Source organism: Pipra filicauda, unplaced genomic scaffold (genome assembly GCF_003945595.2).
Source record: "Pipra filicauda isolate LSUMZ 115617 unplaced genomic scaffold, ASM394559v2 scaffold108_size2327098_pilon, whole genome shotgun sequence".
In the NCBI taxonomy this organism is placed as follows: domain Eukaryota; kingdom Metazoa; phylum Chordata; class Aves; order Passeriformes; family Pipridae; genus Pipra; species Pipra filicauda.
In genome coordinates this window covers 1,695,218-1,722,026 of record NW_024103529.1, presented here as the reverse complement: position 1 = coordinate 1,722,026, position 26,809 = coordinate 1,695,218, and the positions used below count along the sequence as shown (strand labels likewise).

At 38.9% G+C, this 26,809-nt stretch overlaps 1 protein-coding gene across 2 annotated transcripts in view; it reads left to right on the top strand.

Annotated features, from left to right (window-relative positions):
- The window catches only part of MCC (MCC regulator of WNT signaling pathway), a 205,038-nt gene that overhangs the window by 156,387 nt on the left and 21,842 nt on the right, over window positions 1-26,809 (top strand). For both annotated transcript variants that reach the window (XM_027712627.2, XM_027712630.2), the window contains 8 exons: window positions 368-574; window positions 10,176-10,322; window positions 10,626-10,715; window positions 11,380-11,528; window positions 13,215-13,355; window positions 14,547-14,647; window positions 17,167-17,350; window positions 24,171-24,405. In XM_027712627.2, the coding sequence (XP_027568428.1) occupies window positions 368-574; window positions 10,176-10,322; window positions 10,626-10,715; window positions 11,380-11,528; window positions 13,215-13,355; window positions 14,547-14,647; window positions 17,167-17,350; window positions 24,171-24,405 (1,254 nt within the window). The remainder of the gene's footprint in view (window positions 1-367; window positions 575-10,175; window positions 10,323-10,625; window positions 10,716-11,379; window positions 11,529-13,214; window positions 13,356-14,546; window positions 14,648-17,166; window positions 17,351-24,170; window positions 24,406-26,809) is intronic.

Below are 26,809 nucleotides of genomic sequence, written 5' to 3'. Positions count from 1 at the left end.
ACTCAGCAGGGAAACAGAGTAAGTACAGGGCTCACCCATGACAAGGAGTCATTAAGTTGTTATGAAGTGTTCTGTGATGAAATTACTGGCATTGCTGTCATTCACATGTGACATGTTTTATTTGCATATATCTGTCTCCTTCAGTGTTTGTCAGTACAAAATATTTTAATAAAATAGCCAAAGAAAATAATAATTTTGTTTGATATTACTCAGCAAACAAAAGAAGCAAACTAATGGTGTTGGGGGGCTGCATGTGTACGTATAAGAATACAGTTACAGCCTGTTACACACTTCTGTCCTGTGTACCCATTAGTCCCACTCAGTCATCTTTGCTTCTTTCTTGGTTTTGATGACTTTATTTTCACAGACTGTAGAAGAGATTGAGGGTGTACTGGGACGTGACCTTTACCCAAACCTGTCAGAGGAGAGGTCTCGATGGGAGAAGGAGCTCGCTGGCCTACGAGAAGAGAATGAAAGCCTCACGGCCATGCTGTGCAACAAAGAGGAGGAGCTCAACAGGACCAAGGCCACCATGAACGCTGTCCGTGAGGAGAGGGACAGGCTGCGCAGAAGGGTAAGGCTGCTGCAGAGATGAAGGCTGCTTGTTCCTCCAAGCCTGTGTGATTATGTCACCAGAACAAGCCTCTCTTTAACCTCACTTCCTCTACTGGCTGTGAGGCTTTTTGTTTTTAAAGCTGGGTTATACAAATGACAAAACTGGGACAAAACTGAACATATTAGAAAAAGAGTGTGTGATAAACAGCCGATGTGTGCAATAACCTGATGTCAGAAATCGTCTGTTAACAGAAAACCTGATATTCATCTTCAAGGAAGCATACGTAACTTGACTATAGAGAAAGCAGATGTTCATTTAGTGAATTGTCCTGTGAGGCGCTTTTTTTCCCTGTAAACAACAGATATTTCTTTGTTTTTTATGAGAATTCAATTTGTGACTAGGAAAAAGAAAAAGAACAGGACTCCTGTCAGTGAGTAATAATTCTCACACTGAACAATGAGTAGTCCCAGCCATGTCCTGCTTCCCTGTCTACATTTTATGATATTATAAGGTCAGAGAAAGGCCTTGTGCTTTGCGTGGATTCCAAAGTAACAAACAAACAAACAAACAAAAAACCCACAACAAACAAACAAAAAAACCCACAAAAAACCAAAGATGAAAGGTCCAAGAGAATGTGACCTCAATCTCTGTTACTTTTAAAATTTGTTAACTTTGTATCTGTTAAATCTGCAGAGTTTAGGCTAGATACAAAGCATTTTTGTTTTTAAAACAGGCAGTTTCAAGTTTGTGTTCAGTCTGAATGACAAATCAGACCACTGTACCTTGGTGAAATAATTGCAAGTGTTGCTCTTTACCTACTAGCAGCAGATTGACCCTTTTTGCTGTTCTAAAACAACATTGTTCTGCAGTGACTATATCATTTTATATATGTTCTGCATTGTGTGAGATTTCCAGTCTTCAGCTATCAAGCCACAAATAACCTTTTCGAAACTCTCTAGCCTCTCCCAATGCCAAAAAAAGGTATGTGTGATGAGGCAAAAATAGTAATCTCCTATCATATAAAACAAGACCACTTCAACTTTTCCTTTGTAAAATTTTGTTTTATTATACACCATAACTTGTTTTCAGTCCTGAACTTTTCGGACTGATTTTATAGTGACATTTATTTTAAGCAGAAACAGTACTACCCCTCGAGCTACAGCAGTGATGTTTATGCACTGGGTGAATTATTGCCAAATTGAGGGAGTGGACATGACAACACATAAAGAATAAAAGTATGTCCTTGTGAAATTTGCTTACACAAATGCAGACATTGATACTACAGATGGTACAGATCAATATTGGGATATCAAACAAGAAAAAAATAGGTGGCCTTGAGCTTAGAAAAAAATTCAAATTTGGAGAAGTATGGAATGCAAGTTAAGGTGCTTGAAAGGTTGGTAACAAGAATTTCTGCTGACAGCCAAAATCTCCTCAGTTCGTAAAAAGAAAAAGGGACAGAGTTGGCGTTGTAGCCTCAGGGATCAGTGTGGCTGAGCCATTGACACTTGGTGGCAAATTCAGTCCTATGATTTACCAGAGAAGTTTTTTCCAGTAGAGATGGGAAAGGCTGTATAAAGAGAGGTGAGATCTGATCTGGAATGTTTTATGTAGTTCTTATCTCTTATGCATGAAAAGGCAAAGTTTAAATTGCCAAAAAAAGATGGTGAGGATGGTGAGAGAAATGGGCAGTGTACTTGGAGAAGGGACTTAAAAGAGATTGTCCTGTTCAACTTAGCAAAACAAAATCTTAATTTGATTTCTCTTAATAAGTGCTGGAGAAGGCAAGTAAGAATGGGAGTAATGGCTCTCCAAACTTATGGATGAAACTGGAGCAAGAACAGATTAATATAAACCACTTGTGGCTATATTAGCCCAGAAATTAGACTGTGAGGTATCTAAGAGAAAAGAGGATTGTGCTTCTGAAGAAACAGTAATAAGTAAGGCTACTGACTACTTTCAAAATGGAGCTTCAAAATATTAAATATTATTCAAAATAATCATGCATGATTATTCAGAGATACCTGTCAAAACCAGGATAGTTACTTCAGGATTTTATCCAAAGTAAAGGGAAAAAAGGCCAGTTAAGACAGCTGCAGTTATTCTAGACCTAGACTTAGCACCTCTACACAAATGTATTATATTTTGACCCTGCAGAGGGTAAGTCTGGAACTGCTCAGTAGAGACTGTGAGCTATCTTTGGTGTAGCAAGCCAATTTAAATGTTCATTCTACTTTAATTAAGGAAATTCTTCTTGGACAGATTGGATAGATGTCCTACCCAGTAGGTAAGGCAGTAATGTTGAATTGCCACAGAGCCTTAATATTTGGGCACAGCTGGCAGGGTTGTGTGTGTTTTTTTTCAGTTGTTTTCATTTAGTTTGCAGCTACAGAGGACTTTACTGAAATATGGGTTAATATCATCCTGAATGTGCAGAACTACTGCTTCATTCCCCCCACCAGAGAATTTTGTTCATGGCATATGACCCTGTCTGCACACTACGTAATTGTCACACTGGAAACCATATTTGCATTTTTAATTTAATGTCCATAGTGGCAACAAAATAAATGTTTTCTTTGACCTATTAAATATTTTCTGTATGCCACCTGAACTCAAGAATCGCTTCAGATTATTTCCCTGGAGAGTGGGAAAGAAAATCCAGCTAAAATTTAGTTATTGTTCTTCTCAAATTAAATTGGGTGAAGTGGATAAGCTTGAATTTGACCAGATCAATAGGTCTGTTCCTTCAGACCAATGCCTGTAATCAAGCAGAGTGCTTTCGATACGTTTTTCTCAGGCTTGTTGGAGATTTAATTTAATTATGTATTTACTGCACTCAGTTAACAGATTGAGCTGCTCTCTGGAACAGTGGCTAAGAAACAACATACATTTGGAGTTTGTTTCTCACAGGTCATTAGTAAATGAGGTAATTGCTTATTTCTGTAAATTGTCTGCAGTGTAGCAGCTGATTTCATAATGCAGAGGTTTATTTTACCTCTGTATTATGTTGCTACATTAAAAATAAAATCTATTTAGGTCTGAGCCACTCAATGCCCTAGAAATTGCTTACACACAGCTGATCATAATCCTGAATCCAGTAATACAGATAAGGTGCTGGGGAACTTCTGTACCAGTTCATGGGATTAATATTATTATTACATGAGAATAAGGTTGTAATCAGGTCAGCACTATTTACAACTGCTATAAGGAGTAACAGGTTTAAATAGTAGAAGAAAAAGTAATATTTGTGTTCCTATACAAAAGCCCTTTTATCCACCTGAGCGTTCAGCACTGATACAGCATATAAACTCCATCATGACTGCAAAGTAAAAATTGTGGTTGACTGGTGTTTTTTAATTACTGCCCATGAAAGTTGCCAGATGAGTAGTACCTCAGCACAGTCCTAAGCAGCTAGTTGGCATAAGAAGCAGTGGGTGTGGGAAGCATTCAGGCTTCTCTGAGGCTGTTCAGAAGAACTAAGTCTAAAGTTAGAGCAGTTCCAGCTCTGGAAGTCTGTGAACACTGTTCTCTGCATAAGTCATATGTTGGCTTGTTCAATTAATCAAATCCTTTTAGTTGTGAGAGTTACTCTGTAGCTCCAAACTCAGCTGAATTCACTGAACTGACCAGAACAAAACCAGATTCCTAAGCTGTCTTCAACTAAGACCTTAATGAAAACATAATCTGCACAGGAGTAGAAAAGAGGCATTTTTTGTGTGATCCCTCCAGCTGCCTACATTGCTCCTACTCCAAGAAACTTCATTTTAGCATGAGGGCTCTCCCAAAATACGTAGGTTTCATGAGCAGTTGAAACCTATCCATACCACAGTAGGAGTCAGATCCTTGGACTTGCAGGCGTTCTTGAACCCACACTGTTCTCAGATGACACAAAGGTGGCACAAGCTGTTGGACTGTCATTGTTTTGTTGTCATTCCTATTAGAATCAGAAGGTATTGTTCCAGAGTGCTAGAGAACACTGATATTTTATGGGTCTTTAGAGATTATTATCTGCTTTCAGAGTTTAAAGTGCTCCTGGAATTGTTCTGTCTCCTTTTCTCTTGGTGAGCACCAGAAACTTGAGGTAGCAGCCAAAAGCTGTTTCCATTCTCTACCTCCTTCAGTTGCATGGTATTTGCTTATGCAACACTATCTCCACCTAGGTGTTAACGAAGTAGAGCTTTCTCCTGTTTCCAAGCTTGTATGCAAAAGCTCAGTGATTAATCTGAAATTAAATGAGAGAATGCCTGAGATATGCTTTCTGCCTTCACCTGTGTTTGTTTCTGTGTGCTGACCTGGATCAGAACATGTCAGTTGTGCTCAGAGCTTTTAGCGAATTCACCCTTCGCCTCCCATGTCACATCTTGCCACATCCTTCGTTTTTGTTGCTTTGCATCCTTTATAGAGTTGCAGCACCTGGATCATTCTGCATGAGGAACTGTTGGTGTGAAAAGCAGAGGAGCGCTTCTCCTGCTGCATATAAAAGCTGTGTGTATAAGTAGCATTCCTGTTCTCCTGCAGCTTGTTGTGTCTGTGTGTCACTCCCTTTCTCCATTCCTCAAAGTAATTGTTCAAACAGCAGATTGATTTTTAGATCTGCCAGAGGGGTCCACAAGTGACAGCTAAGTTCTTATACATTTCTTGAAAGCAGACATCTCTGCAAAGGACAGAGATTCTGCAAGTGCCTCCTTTCAACTGATAACTGCAGGTCTAAGCTCATCCAACTCCACAGAATTCCTTGAGGAGATGGCCCTTATAAATACCAGGAAAGACTTCTATATCGTACTCAGTCAACCACAACAGACAATCTGTAGGAATTCAGACCTTGCTTGTTCTGGTCTCTGGTATAAGAGAGACTGAAAATTATCTGGCTAAAAATAATCACCACTAGGCCTAAATGAAAGGTTAGGGGTGCTTTTGGCTGGGAAGGGCCATCACCACTCACAGCAGCATGAATTGTTACACTGATGTTTTGTTTGACATCTTTCCCTCCACATATTTGCAGTATGCATGAATAAATTAGAAAATGGGGAGAGGTTCACATCCTGTGGTTTGTTGTACTTCATCTTCCTCCTAGGTATAACAGGGAAAAAATGAAGTAGTATTAAAATGCTGGGGAAAAATTGCTATTACTTGAAGGGTTCAAAGATACTGCATGATGAAAGAGGTCACAAGTAGGGTAGAAGCAAAAGAGTCACAAGCATGTTGTTTGAAACTAGCTTAGAAACAAAAGGAGCAGGTGTCCTTTGAATGTGGAAATCAGTGACAAAAGCAGGCAGTTTGTAGCTCTGGTTTTTTATTTAGGATATGTTAGTCAATCATGTAGTTGTGAGTATGCATGTGTAAAATACAAAGACTGAAAACATGTTCTTAGATTCATGATTACAGATAATGACAATATTTCACTGAAGTATTTTCCTATAACCCATGATGCATTTCTGCAAACATGTCTGTGATGCCTGTTAATAACTTACAAAGTCTTTCATAAATCCAGCATTGCTGTAATGTGTCAGCCTCTTTTCTTGTCTACTCTTGCTGTCCTTTTATTTAGTTCTTAAGGTATGCACAAGAAATTATGCTTAATTTCCTACTCCAATTCTCAGAATTGAAAGGGGAAAAAAATGAGAAGCACAGCTAAGCAATTGGTTCAATTGCTAAACATCAAATATTGATAAAGTTTCCAGTTACTTACATCCTTATTAATAACTTGAGAAAATTTGTTTGCTCCTGACTTCTCTTGGTAGCTAGGCTGTCCTTTGGTCCGAAGTATAATGGCTCTGTTGCCTTGTGTCTCACTTAAGGACCCTGCTCCTGCTCTTTCTAAGTTTCCAGCACTTCTTTATTTCTGTAATTCCTTGGACTTGCTGCAGCTGTTTAGAAGATATTTGCTCTTTCCTTTTTAGAAGATATTTGCTCTTTCCTTTTTTTAATTCTGGATTTCACAGATGTTTCCATGGATTTCTCCTTTCCCCCTCCATTCGCTACTCCTTTTTTTTCTGATCATGTAATTATATCTGCCTCTCAGTCTATTTCCATCTCAATTTAGAGCTTTGAGAGTCCATGGCAATTTCCATACCCTTCTAGATGTTTCCATCTTTAAACTAGTATAATGCAAGGACTCCAAAAATTTTTCTTTAAATCCTTCCTTGTTATTTCTCTCTTTTTCTGTCTTTCAGTGGAACTTCTTTGGGTTTGTTTCTATACTTGTTTTTACCCATCAGATTTTGCTAATTTTGGCATCCATTTCCTGTAAAATATTCCCTTCTTCTCTCTCCCATTTCCAGGTGTTTATTGTGTCTCATATGCAGTACTGCAGTTACCTTCATTCTACTAACTAACATAATCCTCAGAATAATGTATATTACATTGGTAATGACACTAAAGAGTGTTAGAAGTACGGAGTATGGAGGATCAGACAATTTTCAATCATGCTTTTAAAACTAGTCTTTACATAACTCATGTGTTCACCAATCCAGAGAAGAGACTAACTCTTCTGAAGTCTGAGTTTTTTTGGGTTTTGGGTTTTTTTAATCCTGTTCTTTGGTCATTTTTAATTTTTGCTTTAGAATTGCTACAAGTGTGGAAAAGTACTTTCTAAGGAGATGCTGCATCTATTTACAGTGGAGGTTTTGGTGACCAGAAATAGTTACTTAAGGTGTCTCTGGACAGTGTGGTGGGTGGGCAGCACAGTCATGAGATTCTGGCTTGGTGCATGTGTGAATTCTGAGACTGGTGATTTTACAGGTCAATCTTGCCCTGTTATTCTCTCAGAATTACCATCCAGTACTTAGCATTGCTGAAGTTTGTGCAGTTATTTATAGCAAGCAATTCAGCATGAAATTTCAGAAATAGGGGCCTGAATCAACACATCAAGAAGTATACATGAGCAGGCAGCTTCTTTAAGATGTAGTTGCTTCTATGATACAATATTAAAGCAGTGAGTTGCATAGATTAATGACTGTGCTGTGCTCTGAGTTTTCTTTTAGAAATGCTCTCCTGAGAAATCTTTGCATGTGACCTTAGCTGTGTTCATTTTTCTTCCTGTTGTTGGTGTTTTACAGGTCCTTAAGAATAATTGGCTTTGTAGTCATGGCCAATAGTTGCTGCTCACTAATAAAACATAGACTAAAGGAAACCTATCTGCATTAAATTTTTGTACAATAGTGTCTTTGCACAAGGAAGTTTTAAACTTTAGAGTCAATGCATGCTTAGGATTTAAACAACTTTAATGCTCTCTTTCCTGATTGCACTTAAATTTAGGATGTTTTTTGCTTTTGGACTGAAATTGTCCAGGACTAGCTTCTGGGCATAGGTGAATATTGTAGCAATTTTTAAATCAGACGTTGAGATGAGGATTTGATTTTACAAAGAATACATCTGTAGTGGTCTTTCTGTTTGTTTGCTTTTAAACAATGTTGTAGCTTAAGCACTTGTGGAATTTAGTTTGGAACAGCCTGGGTTAAAAGAAATACTAATAAATAGTAATTCTAATTTAGTGAAGTTTTGGGGTTGCTTCTTCTTTTTTTTTTTTTTCAGTGTTAATGCCACAGTACAAATCCTATCTGCACTGACGTTCCACATCTGCAAGCAAAAATATGCTTGCATGGTTAATTTCAGCTTTATGCATATCAACAGGCTGAAATGATTGGTTTGCATCAGTGGAGCACTTCTGTCCTTAAGGTTTGCATTAGTGCCGCTGTACCTATGTTGAAATTATATATGCCTGTATGAACAAAGGAGGCCTCAGCTGCAAATATGTAGAAGATACTTACTATAAATATGCACTTTATACACTGCTCAGTGAACTTCATGATATAACTGCAGCTAAGCTGTATAATTCTGGGTCAAGCACCCATATCCATTTTTCAGCAAGCTCCTTTAAACACTGGGGATTTGATCTGAGGTTTTGTGTACTTCATTTGTTTGCATTCATATTGGTTAAGATGTAACACTCCTCCACAACTGAACAGGAAACTTGTGAGTGCAGTTAGGCTTTGTGTGCTTGTGCTTTTGTTCTTGCCACCTACAGCTTTTTATTAGCAGCATGCCGTTGTTGCACTCTTTTATGTAAAACACACAGGGGTTTTTTCCTTTTTTTTTTTTTTTTTTTTTTTTTTTTTTTTTTTTTTTTTTTTTTTGTAATTTGCAAATACCTAAAATTTTTTTTGACAGTAAGTGCTCAGGCAGCCTAACCTTCAGTTTGCTTTCAACAGAGGGAGAGAGGCAGGGATACTCTTGAGGGAGTAGAAGCAGGTGGTAAAGGATTGTAGGAGGCATAAGATACTGCTTTGGTGACTGGAGAGTGTTTCAACTTTAACTCTTTCCTCAGTGCAGTAGGTTTTGAGATTTGTTTATGTTGTGCAGAGAATACACAACTGCTGCTGCTTCAAGCAGAGATTGATTGAACACTGTCCATGTGCACCCACTGTCCATGCACACCTGCAGTGGAAGAAAGCCCAAGCTTTAATGTCACTTGCATATTTTTTGACTAAGGGATTTCTGCGTGCTTAATCATTTATTTGTATAAATGTATTGTATTTAGTATAAAATCCCACCTTGTTTTACACAGTAGGAACCGAAGTTGTATTTCATGCTATGTACAGGGGGATCAAATGGTCTGAACTTTTATTTTATTGGACTTAAGTTAAAATTTCACCAGCTCTGTTTTGCAGAGGGACTGTTCCATCAAAATCAGCACAGAAACCTGCATATTGAAGGAAAACTGTTTGCAGGGGAATTTCCTCTTCAGATTGTTTCCTGCCCCTTCTTTCATCTCATGCTCTGTGTTTGAAATCTGTGGGAAAAATGAGCTCTATCACTTTACCTTGTGGCATAATTGTTGTGTTAAGCAGACAATTTATTCTTTGACTGTTAGGAACTATTCCAATGTAAACACTATAATCTTTAGCTCAGCTATAGTTTGGCTCCTGCAGATCTTTCTTTTTTTTTTAACCCTGCAGTACTGAAAATCTTTTGACATCAGTTCTGCAAGTATCTGATATGTGATGAGGACCATGCAGTGTTTGCAGTGTGTGTTTACAAAGAGCTTCTGCAGGCTGTTGTTTGGGTACTTTGCTGGGGTTTTTTTGTCTGTACATCATTCATTGTATGGTAGCTTTACTTAACTGTACTTTTTAAAGCATGATTAATGTATGAATGTCTTTATATATGACAAGATCATCCTCTGATTTATTGATGTCAAGAGGGTTTTTTTCAACTGGAGTTTTCCATTACCAGCAGGAGTGCCACTGGATTTGTTTAGGCATCATTATCTTAGGTTGGAACATTAGCTTTACCCCAGAGAGAATAATTTCTATACATACAGTACAGCTGCACTGAAGGGGATAAATAAAACAAGCTGAAATTTTGAGTAATTACTCTACAGTATTATATCTGCCTATTTCCATATTGCAAATAGTTTTTAAAAGCTGAAAACAATAGAATTTTTAAATAACCTCCACTCATCTGCTCCTCACATGAAAACTTCACAGCCACCAGGGTACAAAAATATAACTTCTGTGCTGAAACAAGGAGCAATTAAACTTGGTTAGACAATGAGAAAAATCTCCAAACTATTTAAACCATATAAGTGGGAGAATAAGAATGCTGTGTTTTACTGTAGGTTCGAGAGCTTCAGACACGTTTGCAGAGCGTGCAGGCAACGGGCCCATCCAGCCCCAACCGTCTCACTTCTGCCAATCGACCCATCAACCCCAGCACGGGAGAGCTGAGCACCAGCAGCAGCAGCAACGACATTCCCATTGCCAAGGTGAGCTCTTGTGTGTTTCAGTAACCCTTCTCATTATCTGGGGAAAGCAGGTCTCATTTTGCTCTATGCGGGAATAACTGAGAGGTATCTAGAATCCGCAGAATGTTTCCTAAGCAGGTCTGTGAACTTGAACTGTGGGAACGAATTAAGTGTTAATGATTATAGTTCTCTCAGTTACAGCACAGGGGTCAATTTTATAGTAGTTTACTTCAGTTTTGCAAGTGTAACTAGAGCACAGATGCATTTTGTGTAAACTTCATGAACTTTATTGCTGTGTAACCTGTGAAGCATTCCGACTTGCAGATTGCTGAAAGAGTGAAGTTGTCAAAGACAAGATCAGAGTCTTCATCATCTGATAGACCTGTCTTAGGATCAGAAATCAGCAGCATAGGGGTAAGAACTAATAATTATATGCATGCATGATACCTTCTGAAGATGACTTGTGTTCCAATAAAAGAAGCATTGCTTTCTTAATAAATTAATATATGGACTGACTGAAAATACTTTAAAGAACTTTAAAGAATTTTAAAAGTTATATAGAGGAAAATATTTCAGCAAAGAATATTTCACCTAGTATTAAGATCTCATTTTCTCCTAACTAGTGGCTAGAAATCATTCTCTGAGTGACTTCAAGAGGAGTCATTTCCTCCAAAATATTTTTCAAGAAGACTCTCCAGTTGCATTTCACAACTTTCAACAGTGAACTGGGTTCTGCTTTGAAATGCCAATGTAAATCAATAACGCTGCTGGTGCTGTGTGTTAGTATTTGTTTTACTGAAGAACTTGGCTCTAACCTTTTGCTAAGCTTTCAAGAACATAAATAACTTGCATAGTAGGCTTTTTAAATGTATGATGAAATAGTGGCCTTCACCCTTGGTTAGTAGAATTTTAAAACAAAATGGCTTCTAAAAGTGGAATCTTGTAAATATTCTATTCAATGTAAAATTCATAACAAAAACCGAATAATGAATGCCTTGAAGTGAGTACAATGCAGAGTGCTTTTGGGAGAAATCCAGTGGTTATCTATTCACAATAATCTATTAACTGCCCTGTGCAGGTGTCTAGTACTGTGGCTGAACATTTGGCACATTCCCTCCAAGACTGCTCAAACATCCAGGAAATCTTCCAGACTCTCTATTCACATGGATCTGCTATCTCTGAAAGTAAAATTCGAGAATTTGAAGTGGAGACAGAGAGATTAAATAGGTAAGGTGGAAAGTTAGATAATGCTCACATGTGTTGCCTTCTATTAGCTTTGATAAAGTTACTGCATTTTTATTCTTTTTGAACATCAGTCCAAGCTCAACTGTGGCAGTTGCAGATAAACATAGAATGTAGGTGCTGAAGAGAAGATATGCAAAGGATTCTTTCCGTGAGTATGACGGTTTGGTTGTGTGTTATTAGATCAGCCCAGCACCTTCACCTGTGACAGTTTGTACTGTGGAGTGTCCCTCTGTATGGGTAACCAAATAGTCATGGCATCTTTTTTCATTAGACACACCACTGATAGAAATAGGGATTCTCATAACATAGTCTCGCTCATTCTAGAATTAACTTGATTGTTTTGTCCTGAAGAAACAGAACAATCGCATTGACTGTATCCATAAATGTATTCATGTGGTGGTGTGGCATATATACCAGTAAATAGATTTCTGTCTGCAGAAGAGTGATTGCAGCTTTCTGGTTGTAGTTAAAATATTGGTGGTGTTATCCTTCAATAAGCTCTATCAAAACCATGTCTTTTTTTGGCACATAAAGATCAAAACGGTGGATCAGAAACATGAGAATCGTCTTTCTGGCCAAGTTCTCTCTTCCCCACAGCCACCTCAAATTTAATCTGATCAGTAAAATATCTCTTTTATTTATAGCTCATGTTTTTGTAGTCTTGCAAAATGCGATCTTTGTTTCCTTCTTCTTCTTCTTTTCTCTTTTCTGTACACTGCACAATTATGCTTTGACAGCATGTATCCTTATAGAAGGTGTCAAAAGAAGGTACAGAAGGTGAAGCATCTGAAAGTCAGGACTTTATTCTGATCACTGAATAAAGGGTATACTAGCCATTCTCATTCTTCTTTATTAGGAAGTCAGTGATTTTAGAGTCCTGCATGCCACTGATTTCTTCATTAGCTACTTGTCCAAGTTTTGAAATTTTTTGCCTGTTTTTGGCATATGTCCACCTTTTGCATTTAGGCACAGTACACTGATGTGTAGTGCAGTTATTGGCACAGAGAATAAACAGTAATAGTTATATTCTGAAGCTTCATTTTCATATTCAGAGTTAGCCTTATTGAGAAGAGTATTACAAGGTAGCTTCTGTTCCACTGTTGCCAGAACATTTGGAGATTACTGTGCCTCACTGAAACCTCATTCATAGTTTGGAAGTTCCCTCTCTAATCACAACTAAACCATGACTTCAGGTGATTATTCTGGATTTTCCAAAGAAAGGAGGCATTTATGCAACTGCATGATCCCTACACACCCCCCCAATTGCACTAGTGAATATGCCACTTAAAACAAGAAGCAAATGTGGCAGCAGGAAGTGAGGAATTGAGGCAGAAAAATTGAGCAAAAGGTTGATATGAAAGTGTCCTATGCAGTCTTTTACCCTAACAAAAAAGGGTATAACCTTCTGCTTGCTGCTGTTGCACAGGGTTGTGATTATGCTTTATGGGAAGGTGAAAAGAAGAAGAGGCTGTACTAAGAGAAATTTCTATCCTCTTGGCTCTTGATAAAGGGATACAAAACTGATGGAGTTAACAGTCTTCATTTAAAAAAAAATAAAATGTGTAGACCAAGTGGTTTTTGTTGTTTTAAATTATGGTTGTTCTAGAATTTTCAGATCACTGACTGTAAGTTAAGCTTGAAGGTTGCAAATTACTTCCTTTTCTACAGCCGTATTGAACACCTGAAATCCCAGAATGACTTACTGACAATAACACTGGAAGAGTGCAAGAGCAATGCTGAGAGGATGAGCATGCTTGTTGGGAAGTATGAGTCCAACGCCACGGCCCTCAGGCTGGCGTTGCAGTACAGGTATGTGCCTACACAGAGAGTATCTCAGAAAAAGAGGGAGCCAAGGCAAAACTTGACAGAAGCTTTCCAGAGTGAAGTTGTTGGTGTGCCATAATAATACTGTTTCTTTTTGTTTCCTTCGTGAAAAAAAGTCCCTTTAGTTAAACTACTTGGCAGACTACTGAACTGAAGTTACTGATACACTGTATTTCAAGTCTAGTTCTCCAGCATCTAAAAGAAATATGCAGATTTATCTCTTCATTTTTAAATACTGAATTAACATTTGAATTAATGATTGTGCGTAGGCTCAGACTATCTCTGCTGAATCTGGTCTTAAGATATAGGTTCTCTGTGTTAGGCACCTTTCACAAGACCAGTGGGCCAAACAATAGTGTTGTACTCCACATAATTCAGAATGACTTTGTATCACATCAGTTGGAATTGTGGATTAATTGCTTAGTATTTGCTAATAAGTATCTAAATTTGCTTCAAACTATATGTAAAAAGGTGGATGTCATTTAACACCTTCAGCTACAACTAATTTGGAACAGGCAGTTCTGGTCTTAAGACAAATTGTGTGCCTTTAAAAAAAATGTGTTTTCTTACCATCAGCCTTGAGCAAATTACTAGGAAATCTAAATTGCAAATAGGTATACTAGTATATATTTTTTCAAAAAAACTGTTAGAAGGCAGCATGAATGAGTGACTCACAACTGTAGCTGGAAGCTGTTTTGTTGTAAGGAAGAAAATCTTACAGCCAGGACAGATCAAGAAGTATTTTTCATGTGTCTTCTTTACTTCTTACTACAGTCTGTGTACTGCAATTATCTTGTAGAGTATAGAATGCTGTATTTTGTATAGTAAGAAGGTCTGGGAAAAGTTTCACAAAGGGATCATGTTGACCACCATTTGTACTGGTGTTTCAAACATGCTTCTGGAACTTCCTTCACATCAGGTCATTCTCTTCCCTTTTATCTTGTTACGTTACTTGAGGTCAACCTGGCACTGTCATAAGGAAGGAGAGAATGTTGAATACCTGTGATAGGAGATATATGTATTATGTTATCTAATATCCCTGCTGTTAGACAAGTAGTAGGGAATCATACATACCTCTGTGGTTGTTGTTGTTGCTCTTGCAGGTATTCTTCCTTTCTAAATTATGGGTGATATTTTGTGTGATTTTTGTTTTCTGTAGTTTGTTTTCTCTTTCAGTGAACAATGCATAGAAGCGTATGAACTGCTGTTGGCATTGGCAGAAAGTGAGCAGAGTCTTATTCTTGGGCAGTTCAGAGCTGCAGGTGTTGGTTCTGTTGGTAAGATGTCAATGAATCACTTCATTTAATTTTTTCTTTTGCATGTCAGTTAGCATTAGAGTTGGTTGCAATGGTGAATCATCTCATGACCCATTACTCAAGAATGCTCTCTGGTCTTTTCTTGTTTTTAATTAAATTATTTTACAAACCCCAAAAACAAAGGAAAAGGAAAAGAGAACAATTTAAAATCACCAGTGGATGCTATCACAAGGGGATGCCTAGCAGGGGTGAGACTGCTACAGGCATGCAACTGTACAGAGTGGAATAATTAAACAATACTTGTGGGCATATGTGGCTTAGGGCCACACAGCTGTGGTAACTGCAAGTGTGGATTCTGTTTGAAGCAGTAAGACTGACCCCCCAGAAACTGAGTATAGTTTATGAAAAAATGGGATTAAGACAATACTGTGATAGCATAAAAAATAAACCATAATTTTTCACATCCCACTCATTTTACCTTTGCTCTTAAATTTTTAAATGTTCTATCTTCTGTTTTACTCTACTGTCAGGGATATTAGCCTGTATATTCTGGATTTCTCTTATTTTGTGGTTAGTTAATCTTATGGCTAAGTGTTGTTTTTTAATATGCTGCTTGCTAAGAAGTGGAACAAGCCACTACCATAGGTTCAGTACAGTTCAGAAGTGTGTGGAGCTTGACATTGCTGCTGGCTCCACTTTTCTGATAGAAAGACATGTTTACAGGATGAAAGTTAAATCTTTCCCATTCCTTCCATTGATAGGAGAAAGCAGCCACAATAATCTTAAAGCAGAAAGAAGGGAAACCTTCAGAGAGAGAATAATAACCCTTCATGCCGTCCTGGGGCATAGTTACTGCCCAGTGGGCTAATGGCAGTAGCTTCTCAGGAATCACTGAAATGTAAATGGAAAACTTCTAGACACAGAGTGACCATCTGGTTTTAGAGCCACAGGACTGACATGGTCGGTCTCTTGTTTCAGATGACTGGATGCACTCAGCCTGCAGTCACTGTGCTGCTCTCCATGCCCCTTACTTTGTATCTCCCGCAGTGCTCAATGCAGGCCTTTGTGTACCCGTTTCACCTGTGCAGCGTGTGCAGTGCACCAAAAAGTAAAGGAGATGTCTGAGATTTTCTTCCACTTTTCTTCCAAACTCTGGTCATTCTTCTCCACAATGCACTGTGGGGCTTTTCCCTGCTGGTAGAGATCAGTGAGCAGCAAAAGTAAATTTAGACTTGGGTTTTCTGTTCATGTAGGAGGCAGAAAGAAATTTTTGAAGAGAGAAATACTTTGGGTTTCAGTAGGGTTTCATCTGCATTTTACGAAAGAAACTGTAGTTTAGTTTTTGTGTAGGTATCTGTCTACAGCTCTTAATTATGGTATTACCAGTTACAGCCCTGAGAAAGAAATAGTGCAAATTTCCCATTACCTAACACAGCTTGGAGGAAGTTGTATATGGGTTTTGTACCTTTAATTTGATTAACACACCTAGATAAAATAACAGAGTTTTGGTTTGAAGATCAGTCAAGTTTTATATCAACATCTGTGAGTGGAAAATTCATGGGAGTTGCATCACTTAGATCTGAGCATATCTAACTGCTCTTAAAGTTCACCCTTCCTTCTTCCTCATTAATGTTCTTTCTAGTGCATGCACTTCACTTAGCAAGTGTGAAGTATGGGTAATTGGTCTTTGGCTCAAACAAGGATGAAATGAAAATCTGACAAAGAGCAAAGTGTTTTTTTTTTTAATCTCTGACATATTTGGATTGTGTTTTTTAAAATATGAGTATATTGTACCTTTAATTTACAAATATATTTGTAGATTTTCTGTTTAGCCGATAGCGTGTCTTACTTTAATGACTTGATGGCAGCCGGAGGACTGTAGGAGTAGTGACAGTGGTGGTTCAGTCCTGCTTCTGCTGAAGGGCTGTCTTACCAGCTACACATGTGCTGTATAACCACTGGAAATTATAGCAAATTAATAAACACCATTGCTAGTTTTCTTTTGGCTTAATATGCATGGCTGTAAACTCTGAAAGGCTGCTTTTAGGCAGTAAGGCAATTCTTCCAGCTGGCAAGGTAACCTGTAAGAAGGTGTTCTGGCAAACCATTAGGCTTGAGGTCAAGGTGTTTTTGAGAAGAAGCCCTGGAAATGACCACACTGTGGAACAGCACTGCACTGATTGGAGAAAGAGTTGTCATTTAGGCTGAGGCTTTTTCAGTGTGTTAATAATTCGAGCGTTTGAGCCTAATCTTAGTGCACAGTGCAGACCCTTACAAACAGAGAAACTGGCTAAAATAATACATCACTTAAGACATGTACATGGAACAAAAAATACCTGGAGCTTGTGACTGGGACAAAAGTGCGTTCCAGGTCAGTAGCCCAGTTACTACAGAAGTGAAGTTGCTTTTAGCTCACATATTGGTAATGTATTTTCATAGTTTTTGTATAAACTAAGAGCGTGTAGAAGGATCTCTATTCTTGCTTTAACTTCTATCACCTTCTTCAAAGCTCTGAAACAGATTTTTTGCTTGAAAACTAGGAGACCAGACAGGTGATGAAAACATCACACAGATGCTTAAGAGAGCTCATGACTGCAGGAAGACAGCTGAGAATGCAGCAAAAGCCTTGCTAATGAAACTAGATGGGAGCTGCGGGGGAGCCTATGCAGTCACTGGCTGCAGTGTGCAGCCCTGGGAAAGCCTCTCATCCAACAGCCACACAAGGTAAATGCAGCTCCTCTGCTCTCCTAGTGCCTGAGTGTTTGATTTCAGACCAGAAGTTGTATTGTATTTGCTGTTCTACCTCCCTCACACCAGTCCCTCGGTTTCTGTGCTTTGATTTGTAAGTCACCATGCCTCAGTGGTCTGATTGTTTTTAGACTTTGAGCAACTCCAGACAAGAAGGGTTTTGTGTAAATTTTTTGCAAGTGGGTGACTCTGGACTTTGATCTTCCTCATAAAGGTCAAAACCATTACGTTTGTTTTACTTCACTGACTTTGTGGCTGTTTGGTTGGAACTCAAATCATGTACTTCTTACTCTTATCTATTGTATGCAGACAACACAGACATACAGAGAACCAGAGATCTGAAGTATGCTTCCACTGGCATTTTGGAGTGCTCAAGAATTGTTTTTTTAAATGTTGCAAGTCTACCCATTTTGTTTTAAACCATTTCCTCTCCCTTCTCATTACCCTTTGCCCCTCCTCCAAATTATTCCTTCCCATGCTGTTCTTTTCACACGTGGAGTGGAACAGAGAGAGTGAGTCCCTCCTGGAGAGACTGAATATTCCAGTTTCTCTGAAGACCTATAAAATAATGAAACTTAGATGAGCTATTATTGCAGAAGCGTTCCGGTTCAAATATATCTGCCAGCAGCTTCATTTTGAGTTTTTGCCTGCCAGTGGTATAATTATACTCTGTGTGCTTCTGTGTGGATACAAATTTGGCAAGCATCCTGGATAAATATAGATGAACATTTTTCTTTTTAAGCGTTATTTTGGTTTCTTAGATTCACTCTAAAACTTCATTTTAATTCAGTTTTTGAGCCGGTTCTTTATTCAAATGCTGTAATTTTTTTGACACTTCAGAAGTTTATTTTAGTACTGTATCATTTCCTCTTCTTTCTGATGCCTCCTCCAAAGGTTCTAATTTCCTGCCATATAACTGACATGGAATAGATTAAAAGTGAGCAAAAAGGTAACCTGAGGGAACAGGGTGCTAATGTGAGGTAAATTTTAATGTTTTATTCAGAGAAGTTTTGTGATGCACTTTCAGTCCAAGAAAGCTGTATCTTGGTGGCTGCACCTGTGCTGGTAAAACGCTGATCGCCCATTGTAGCAAAAGCATTAACTAGCATTGGAAAGAAGTTACAAAAAGCTGTTCCAAGTGTTTGACTTGCCATGTTTGGGCCATATCTACACTCATATGTGAACGTGTTGTTTGTGGCTACATGTAACATCTCTACCTAAGTTGACCTTGTTTTCCGTTCTGTTGTTTGAAAGGGCCATTTTTGGTTGGCCATAACTACCTCAGTGTTTTTTTTTCCTTTTGACATATCTAGCATGTAGTCAAAACATAATATTTTTCTTGAAGAACAATTTAGACAGTTTCTAGTATTGACAGGGGAGAATTATGGGCAAGGAGGGGTTGTTCCTGTTCTGGTGTTTGCTCTCTTAGTCTTTCACTGCAAGTGTTTGGAATATGGTCTCTATAGTCTTTGCTTTCTTTAACATAATTTTTGGGGGTTTGAGGAGGAGGATAAGAGAGGGAGATATCTGTAGTTGTGTCTTTGCACATTGTTCAGTATGAACATTTGGTGGTCAGCTAGCACTGTGTGTATATTTATTTACATATAACATGTGGACTGAGGAGTTAAAGTTTCAGCAGAGTATATTTAAAGTGGCATAGGATTTCAAATTTCATCACTATAAATTATGTCATGAAATGTAAAAATGTGATTGTAAATATTCATGTGCACAAGAGAGACATTTTAGCTTGAGTCATTATCATTGTAGGCTATCTTTTCCTGGCATGGAGCAGAATACTGTACTGAATAAGGTAACTCTTATTATCTGTTTTGATATATGTGGAACATATAAGACATATAAGACAGAAAAGCTCCTGTCACTCCCCCAAAGGGCACACAAAAGTCAGGAATTTGTCATATGGGCACCCTGATCTGATCGTCACTTATACATTGTTGTCCCTCTCCCCTCCTGCCATGCCAAATGTAATTTTGTCTTAGCCTAAACATACATGTATCAGTGAAAATATTTTTGAAACTTCAGCTTCTCCAAAAAATACAAATCTTCTTTCCTTCTGTTCAGATCTTTGTCAGTAAATACTCTATCTCAAGTTTTAAAAATTGAAGATCTTGTCTTTAAATTTCCTCTCCCTGTCATTCCGGATCCTTCTTGTTTCTCTCCAGGCCCCTACTCCTACTTTTTGAAGTTATCCTGCCTGTGACACCAGCTCTCTCAACTCATTCACGTGTGCTCTCTTGTTACTCAGCTCTCTGCTACTCCAGACAGACATCCATTGCCACAAACCTCCAGCACTGTATGGTTCTTTGATGCTCATGGTTTCCATTTCCTTTACATTTTTATTACAGTGCAATCTAAGCAGAGATAGCAAAGCAGACTGTGGATTTCTAACTGTTCCTGGAGGCTTAATGATTTTATTTGTATTAAAGAACTCTACCTAAGTTTTTCACCCAGAGGGTAGCTGGGCACTGGAACAGGCTCCCCAGGACAGTGGTCACAGCACCAAGCCTGACGGAGTTCAAGAAGCGTTTGGACAATGCTCTCAGGCACACAATGTGATTCTTGGGGCTGTCGTGTGCAGGGCTTAGTGTTGGACTTTGATGAGCCTTGTGGGTCTCTTCCAACTCAGGATATTCTATGATTCTATGAAGTTCTATAAAACTGGGGAGTAGAACAAGTCAATGTCATCAGTGAGTGCTGTGTGAACCACCATTTGGGGACCACTGCACTGAAATTAAAATATTTTTACAATATGTGATTCGAATATACTTTGAGTCTGCAAAACTGATTTTTTGCCATAGCTGTTTTAGTGTTGCAGGCTTTTAGTTGCAGCTATGTGTTGTTACCTTTTCCCTTTGAAATCAACGGAAGAGGTAGTGGGATGTTGAAAACTATCTTTTGCTGAGAATTGTGACAAATGAGTAATTCTTCCTGTTGTTGGAAATCCTGTAGACTGTGGATTTACAATGAAATTGTTGACCCATCTTGAGCTTTGAAATTTCAAACGAGATTCTGAATGTCAAATCACTGAATATATTACTGAGAATAAACATGTGGTGAGGCATTAGTGGCAAGTGGCTAAAGACTGCGAAAGGGAGCAACTGAAATGAAAATAAATGCAATGAAAGAGCATCTAAATTCATTTGGCTGGCAACAGCACTACAATAATGTTGCCAATTCAGTTTTTGAAAATAGAAATCAGTGTAGTTGGAAGTTGTAATTGTTTTAAATGGACAGAAGCTAACTATAGAACGTATATTACCAACAAGGTTTGACTGATTACACCTTTAGAAGGAACCAAAAGAGAAGGAGTCCAGTTGTAACACTGACTGAAAAAGGTGTATTTTATTCTCTGCTACACTAGCAAGCCCAAGCTTACAACTGGATTCATGGAGGGAGAGATCTGGTCTCTTATACGCAAAGGCAGTTCTCTTCAGTATTATGCAGTGTCACAGAATATCTGCACTCAGTCAACTGTAGGAATATATCTCTCATCAGAATTATCTCAGATATCAGATAAGACACTGACAGACAAGATTATCTTGGCTGAAGCGTGCAAATAAGTTCTTTAGAAATATCCAAAGAGATATCTCAGTGTTTTCTGTGCGACACTTTATTGCTGCACTGAAGCAGTCTCAGAAGGAAGGAGGGTAGTTTACCAAAGGTAATTCTAGCCAAATAGACTGTTGTTTGCCATTTGCCTGGTTGAAGTGTTTGTTGGTTTCTCAGGAAGTTAATATCTTTTGGCATTGTGCTGTTCCAGATCTCAAGAAACGTATATACTGTGTACCAAGTGCTTTCTTTAAAGGGTTAGATTGTGTGCAGACATTCAAGCAAGTTCGTTATCTTAAGTGTTGTCTTAGTTCTATCAGCTTTTGTATTATCCACTCAATTGCTGAATTGCTTATTTATTTATTGACTTGATTTTTAACAGACAAAATGATGCTTATATAGGGATTTGTAGACAAATTTTTGTAGTGTACAGAAATTACTCACAGACAAGCACTGTTGAAAGCCTCCTTTGTATCCATCCACTGCATTTTATACACACACATGCATGCCAGCAAATAAGACTGCACGTTATGCTATACCAGCCCACATATTTTCCATAAATTGTATATGAAAATTAATTTGACATCATCCAGGCATGACATCATTGTAAAAGACTCGAGGGATGAAGCAAGTGTGAAGAACATTTCTCTTTGCTTTTTCTGAATACAATAGCAGTGAGAGTGAGCAGATTGATGTTGTATTCCCTCCAGCTGTGATGAAATTGTGATCCTTTTTCTGTCCTTACCTACACACTGGAGAAATGAGAAACTGCACATCTTTTGCAACAGTTTCCTGTGATTTTTGGATGGATGCATTATCCTTTGTCCTGATTGCTGTCAGAAGGGAGGGTGATATCTGAAATTCAGGATGATATGCACCCTAGCTATCACCCCTTACGCAGAGCAGCAATGGACTAGCATTGTGGCTGTGGAGAGCTGTGTGGTGGGGCTTTAGGGGGGACAAACCCTGGAAGAGCTGCCATGGGAGCTCAGAAACACTGCAGTGTTGTTTCTGTCCCTCATCGTGAAGCCTCCTTTTTACAACAGCCCACAGTGGGCTTTGTGCCCAGCTGCTCCCAGTCTTCTGGATGGGGGCTTGCTGCTAAATGCTGTGGGGGAGACGGAGGGTTCTAACCCCTTTGTGTGCTAGCTGAGACAGGTTCCTCACTAAGCTCCCCTCAACTTCTTAAAAAAAAGGAACAAAAATTAAAAGAGCAGCTTGCTAGCAATTCACCAGAGGAGCCAACTTGGCTGCAGGCAGTCAGCCAGGACTGAAGTAAAAGCAGCCTGAGTATCCCTGGCAACAGCCCAGACTGCCTTCCTTAGTTTGGACTGCACTCCCCTAAAATATATGTGCATAGCTGTGGGTCTTTAAGGGCCAAAATCTGTGACTACGCAGTGAGTATGAAGTCAAGCTCAACATAACAATAGACTTCCAGCATTTTTCTGCTCAGGTTTCAGCAAGAGAGCTAGGTTCTCTTTCCTTTGCAACCAAAAACTGAGGTGAGGTCTTTGTGCTCCAATATTTGAAGCCTGTGTAGACTTTGAAAGCTGTCCTTACTCCAGCAACAGCTGTTTTACATTTAATCCAGAGAAGCTGTGCAATTGCTGTCTTTGGATGCTGAGGAAACTTGCAACATGACTTCAGTACAGAATTACCTATTTTTCACATTGTCTATCCTCATAATTTTTCTATCAATATCTACTTCAATGAGATATCCTTAGGCTCAGTAAAGCAGGTAGGTACTGAGTGCTTTTATCTTCACTGTAAATGGAAATGGATGAAAACAAAAGCAAAGACCAATTTACAGTTGTGGCAACTCTGGCAGGCACCTCTTATCCCTCAGAAAAGGAAGGAATAATGTGAAATTGACAGAGAACTGTAGTCAAGAGCTGTAATGCGATATTTCATGAGGGGGAAGGATTTTGAGAAATCTTTTTAGACCTGCCAATTCTCCATCTTCTCTGAGGCTGTGCTTGGAATTTGTGGGAAGATTGGCAATTATTTGAAGCACTTTAAAAACAACGTAGCTTTAGCTGAAGTAGAACCAGAAGAGTTGATAGGCTTCCCCTTTTTCACATTCGCAGTATTTTAGAACAACATTCTGGATCTCACAGCATGTGGTGGGTGGGACTTTTTTTCTTAGTACAAAAATGTTGAACAGCAGTGCAATTTGATACAGAAAGTGATTTATTCCCCTGCTGATAACTGAGATCATCTAGCATTCCAGACAGGCACAGTTAATGGATGACTTATCCCTCACCCAGCAGCTGATTACAGGACCTCAGGAGACAGCAGGCAGCTTTGAGTGAAACAACACGGCATTTTATTTTCCTTTCAGTGTTATTGCAGCTATATTCAGCCCTGGAATGCTACAGCTGTATCAGTCTCGGCCCCCTGCAGAACTGGCATGCACGTAGGTGGGTGGGCAGCACTGAGCCACCACTGCTCTAATTCTTAGCACCATTATCCTCTTTTTCTGCAATCTGTGTAAACATCTGTGGGGCAGAGTAATGGGCAGACATTTTTTTTGTGCCTGTAGATGGGAGAAGATTCACCAAGTCTTTTATTATGACTTTTTCTTAAAATTCCTGCTAACCTGTGGGTTGACTTTAAAATCCTCCAGCCCTGAAGGAATGCCAGTATACTGAGGAGTACACCTTAAAATGAGCTGAAAGATGCTATCTCCTGGCATCTGCCAGTGGAGTTTTGCTCAGGTTGATTCCTGAAAGTATCCATTAAAATATCTGAGGTGATAACTGGCCATCAGCAGAGATAAATCGAGTCTTTTTTCTTAGCAGATGCTTCTTCCCAAAAAAGATGAAGACTCATTATCAGAGCAGCAGAAAGAAGTTTGGTTATTGCTAAGAAATCTTAAGAAGCTTTTTGCTCTTTTTTTTCTTAATTTAAAAAAAGGATTTTTCCAGAAGACACCATTTCAGAAAAAGCAATTCGGTTACACATCACTAAATATCTGGCTTTGCGGAGAAGTTGTCGCATGATTCAATTTTCTCATACAGCTTAGAGAATTAATTTCTTTTCTGAATTTGTCACACCCTTCTGCATCTTCTGAACATTGCAATGTCCAGTCCATGCTACATGTGTCCTTTCTGTGAACTTTTAAGTAAGACTCAGTTGTGTTGGTAAAGTATCAGGAGAGTGTTTGATGTAAAAATTGAGCTTTTGTTCCAAATGTTGTTTTTTCTAATACCATTCTTTCTCTTTCCAGTACCACCAGCTCAACTGCAAGCAGCTGTGATACGGAATTTACAAAGGAGGATGAGCAGCGGCTGAAGGATTACATCCAGCAGTTGAAAAATGACAGGGCAGCAGTGAAACTGACAATGCTGGAGCTGGAAAGCATCCACATTGATCCCCTTAGTTATGACGTTAAGCCACGCGGAGACAGCCAGAGGCTAGACCTGGAAAATGCAGTCCTGATGCAGGAACTTATGGCAATGAAGGTATTTTATTTATAACCAGGAGGTTAAAAATTGCTGACAATGCCCCTGTGCTCCAGAACATGCTCAGTCATGTGTGGGAGGCTTGGGTAGAGATCACTCGGTAATAAAGGGTAACTTTGTTGAATTCTTTACAGAGAGAGTAATCAGGCATTGGAATGGGCTGCCCAGAGAGGTGGTGGATTCACCATCCCTGGAGATTTTTAAACGCAGATTGGACGTGGCACTGAGTGCCATGATCTAGTAAATGGACTGGATTTGGACCAAGGGTTGGACTTGATGATCTCGGAGGTCTTTTCCAACCCAATCGATTCTATGATTCTATGAAACACATAATCTGGACTGCAAATCCAGTAGTCACAAAGTGACAGAAGGCAGTGCATTAACATTGAAGAGCTATGTGTGTTTTGAATTAGGCAGGAACTTCATCTGTGGATCTAAACTTGAAATGCTCTCCTTGACAAACCAGATGCTCTGTTTGAGAGATATGGCAGCTGAGTTGCTCAAGGGTGACCAAAAACATGATACAGCACTTCCCAAGAGACAGTTCATTACTTCACTTACAAGCTTGCAAATGTGCATCATGAATATTTGTGACCTGAAGCAGAACAAATTCACCTCCTTTTAATATAGCTGTGGGAGGAAGAATGGTCTGCCAGAAGGTGTCACCCCTAATACTCTGTCAGTCATGTAAGTCCTGATCTGTTCTAGGAACTGTGTTGCAATCTGTAGCTCGGTTCAGAGTCTGAGCAAAGAGTAGGATGTGTAATGACTTCAGTTACAGGGTTTTGGAGAAAATTCTGGTTTATCTGTCCAATTCTAAAGATGTGATATAGAAAACCTGACTTTTGTTGACCAGGTATAGAGCTTATATCATTTTAAGTCTGTCTTCTGTATTGACTTTGAGAGGTGGACTAAAACATAGGAACATAACAAAGGCAATACAAGTAGGCAATTCTGTATGTATGCATTCAGAACTTGTCTGGTTTGGCTAAGTTTAAATAAGTTTAATTTCTGCATTTTAACAAGTAGTATTTTAGTCAACTAATGGCAGATGTGTCAGCTGATGGTATCAACTGGGACAGCAAATCCTAATAGTTTCATAAACTTCTAAAGCTTTAGATTTTTATTCAGATGTGCTCCTTCTGGCTAACTGGTAGCTTAGTAATGATAATTATATTCTTAGTGGTGCTGCCTTTCCATGATAATAAATATAAGTTTGCAATAATGCATTCATTATTTGCAGTTCAGAAGAAAGATTGCTTGCTACCTGTCAGAAGATTTAAAGTTATGTTACTTGTTTGAACATGTTGTGGCTACAGCAATATTTTCCCCATAACTGAAGCATGCAAGATGTACTGGAAGACATTTGTAGATAATTAGATGTGTATTTCAGATATCATGTTCATTCTCCTCTTTTGTGTCCAGATCTTCCTTGAAATCTTTTGTACACCATTCTTACCTCTACATTTAAATTGATTGGTGGAGGCAAACTGCAGAACTACCTCTTGTGATTAGTGCCCTTGCATTCGCTGACTGGCAGAAACACCAGCAGTTGCATATCATAATTTCTGGTACAGTTTGGAGCGCTGGTAATCCTTTTGTTCACTCAGCAATCATCTAACTTGGTTTTGACATATGGCATCTGTTCATAACTTTTGGTTGGACCTATTACACTGGGTTTTCACTGCAGGAATTGCCCCTGGAAGAAGAAATCTTTCTTCTTCGAGTTGTGTGGATTGCAAACAGAATAGATACACGTTAAACCTAGGTGGCTGAAGTCACCTTCAGTCCTTTCCAGTACAGAGAAACTGACAGTACTGTTATTCATTGTAATTTCTTGTACTTTGCTGGAATTCACAATGCGGGAAAACCTTAGGTTTCTGAAAGAGACATGGTGAAAACTCAAGTTTGTCAAACCTTGGAACACATTCGTTGGTTCGTGATCTTCTGCTCAGAAATTGAAAACTCCTGCCTTTCTTCTATGCATATCATCATATCATGGCTAGGCTTCACGAATGAAGATTTGGGAAGGGCTCTATCCACATTTGTTACAGGCACACTGGTGGCTAATAAGGCCACTACGAGATAGACAAGTCTGATTGCAAAAGGCACAGCAGAAAGACTCCTTAGATGGTATATTCTGCAAGACACGATTCTTTCTGCGTTGTCTTTTCTCCTCAAGAGTGATCCTGCATGCTTTCTCAAAAGAAGCAGCAGCGTTATAGATGGTGTGTCTCCAGGCCTCCCGATTTGAGGCCAGAGTAGACCAGTGATGTTGATCAATATGGCCAAGGCTGAGATGTTGTTTCAGGGAGCCCTTGTGTCTTCTCTTCGGGGCTCCTCTTATGTGGCAGCCGATAGCAAGTTCACCGTAAAGCAAGATCTTAGGGAGGTGGTGGTCCTT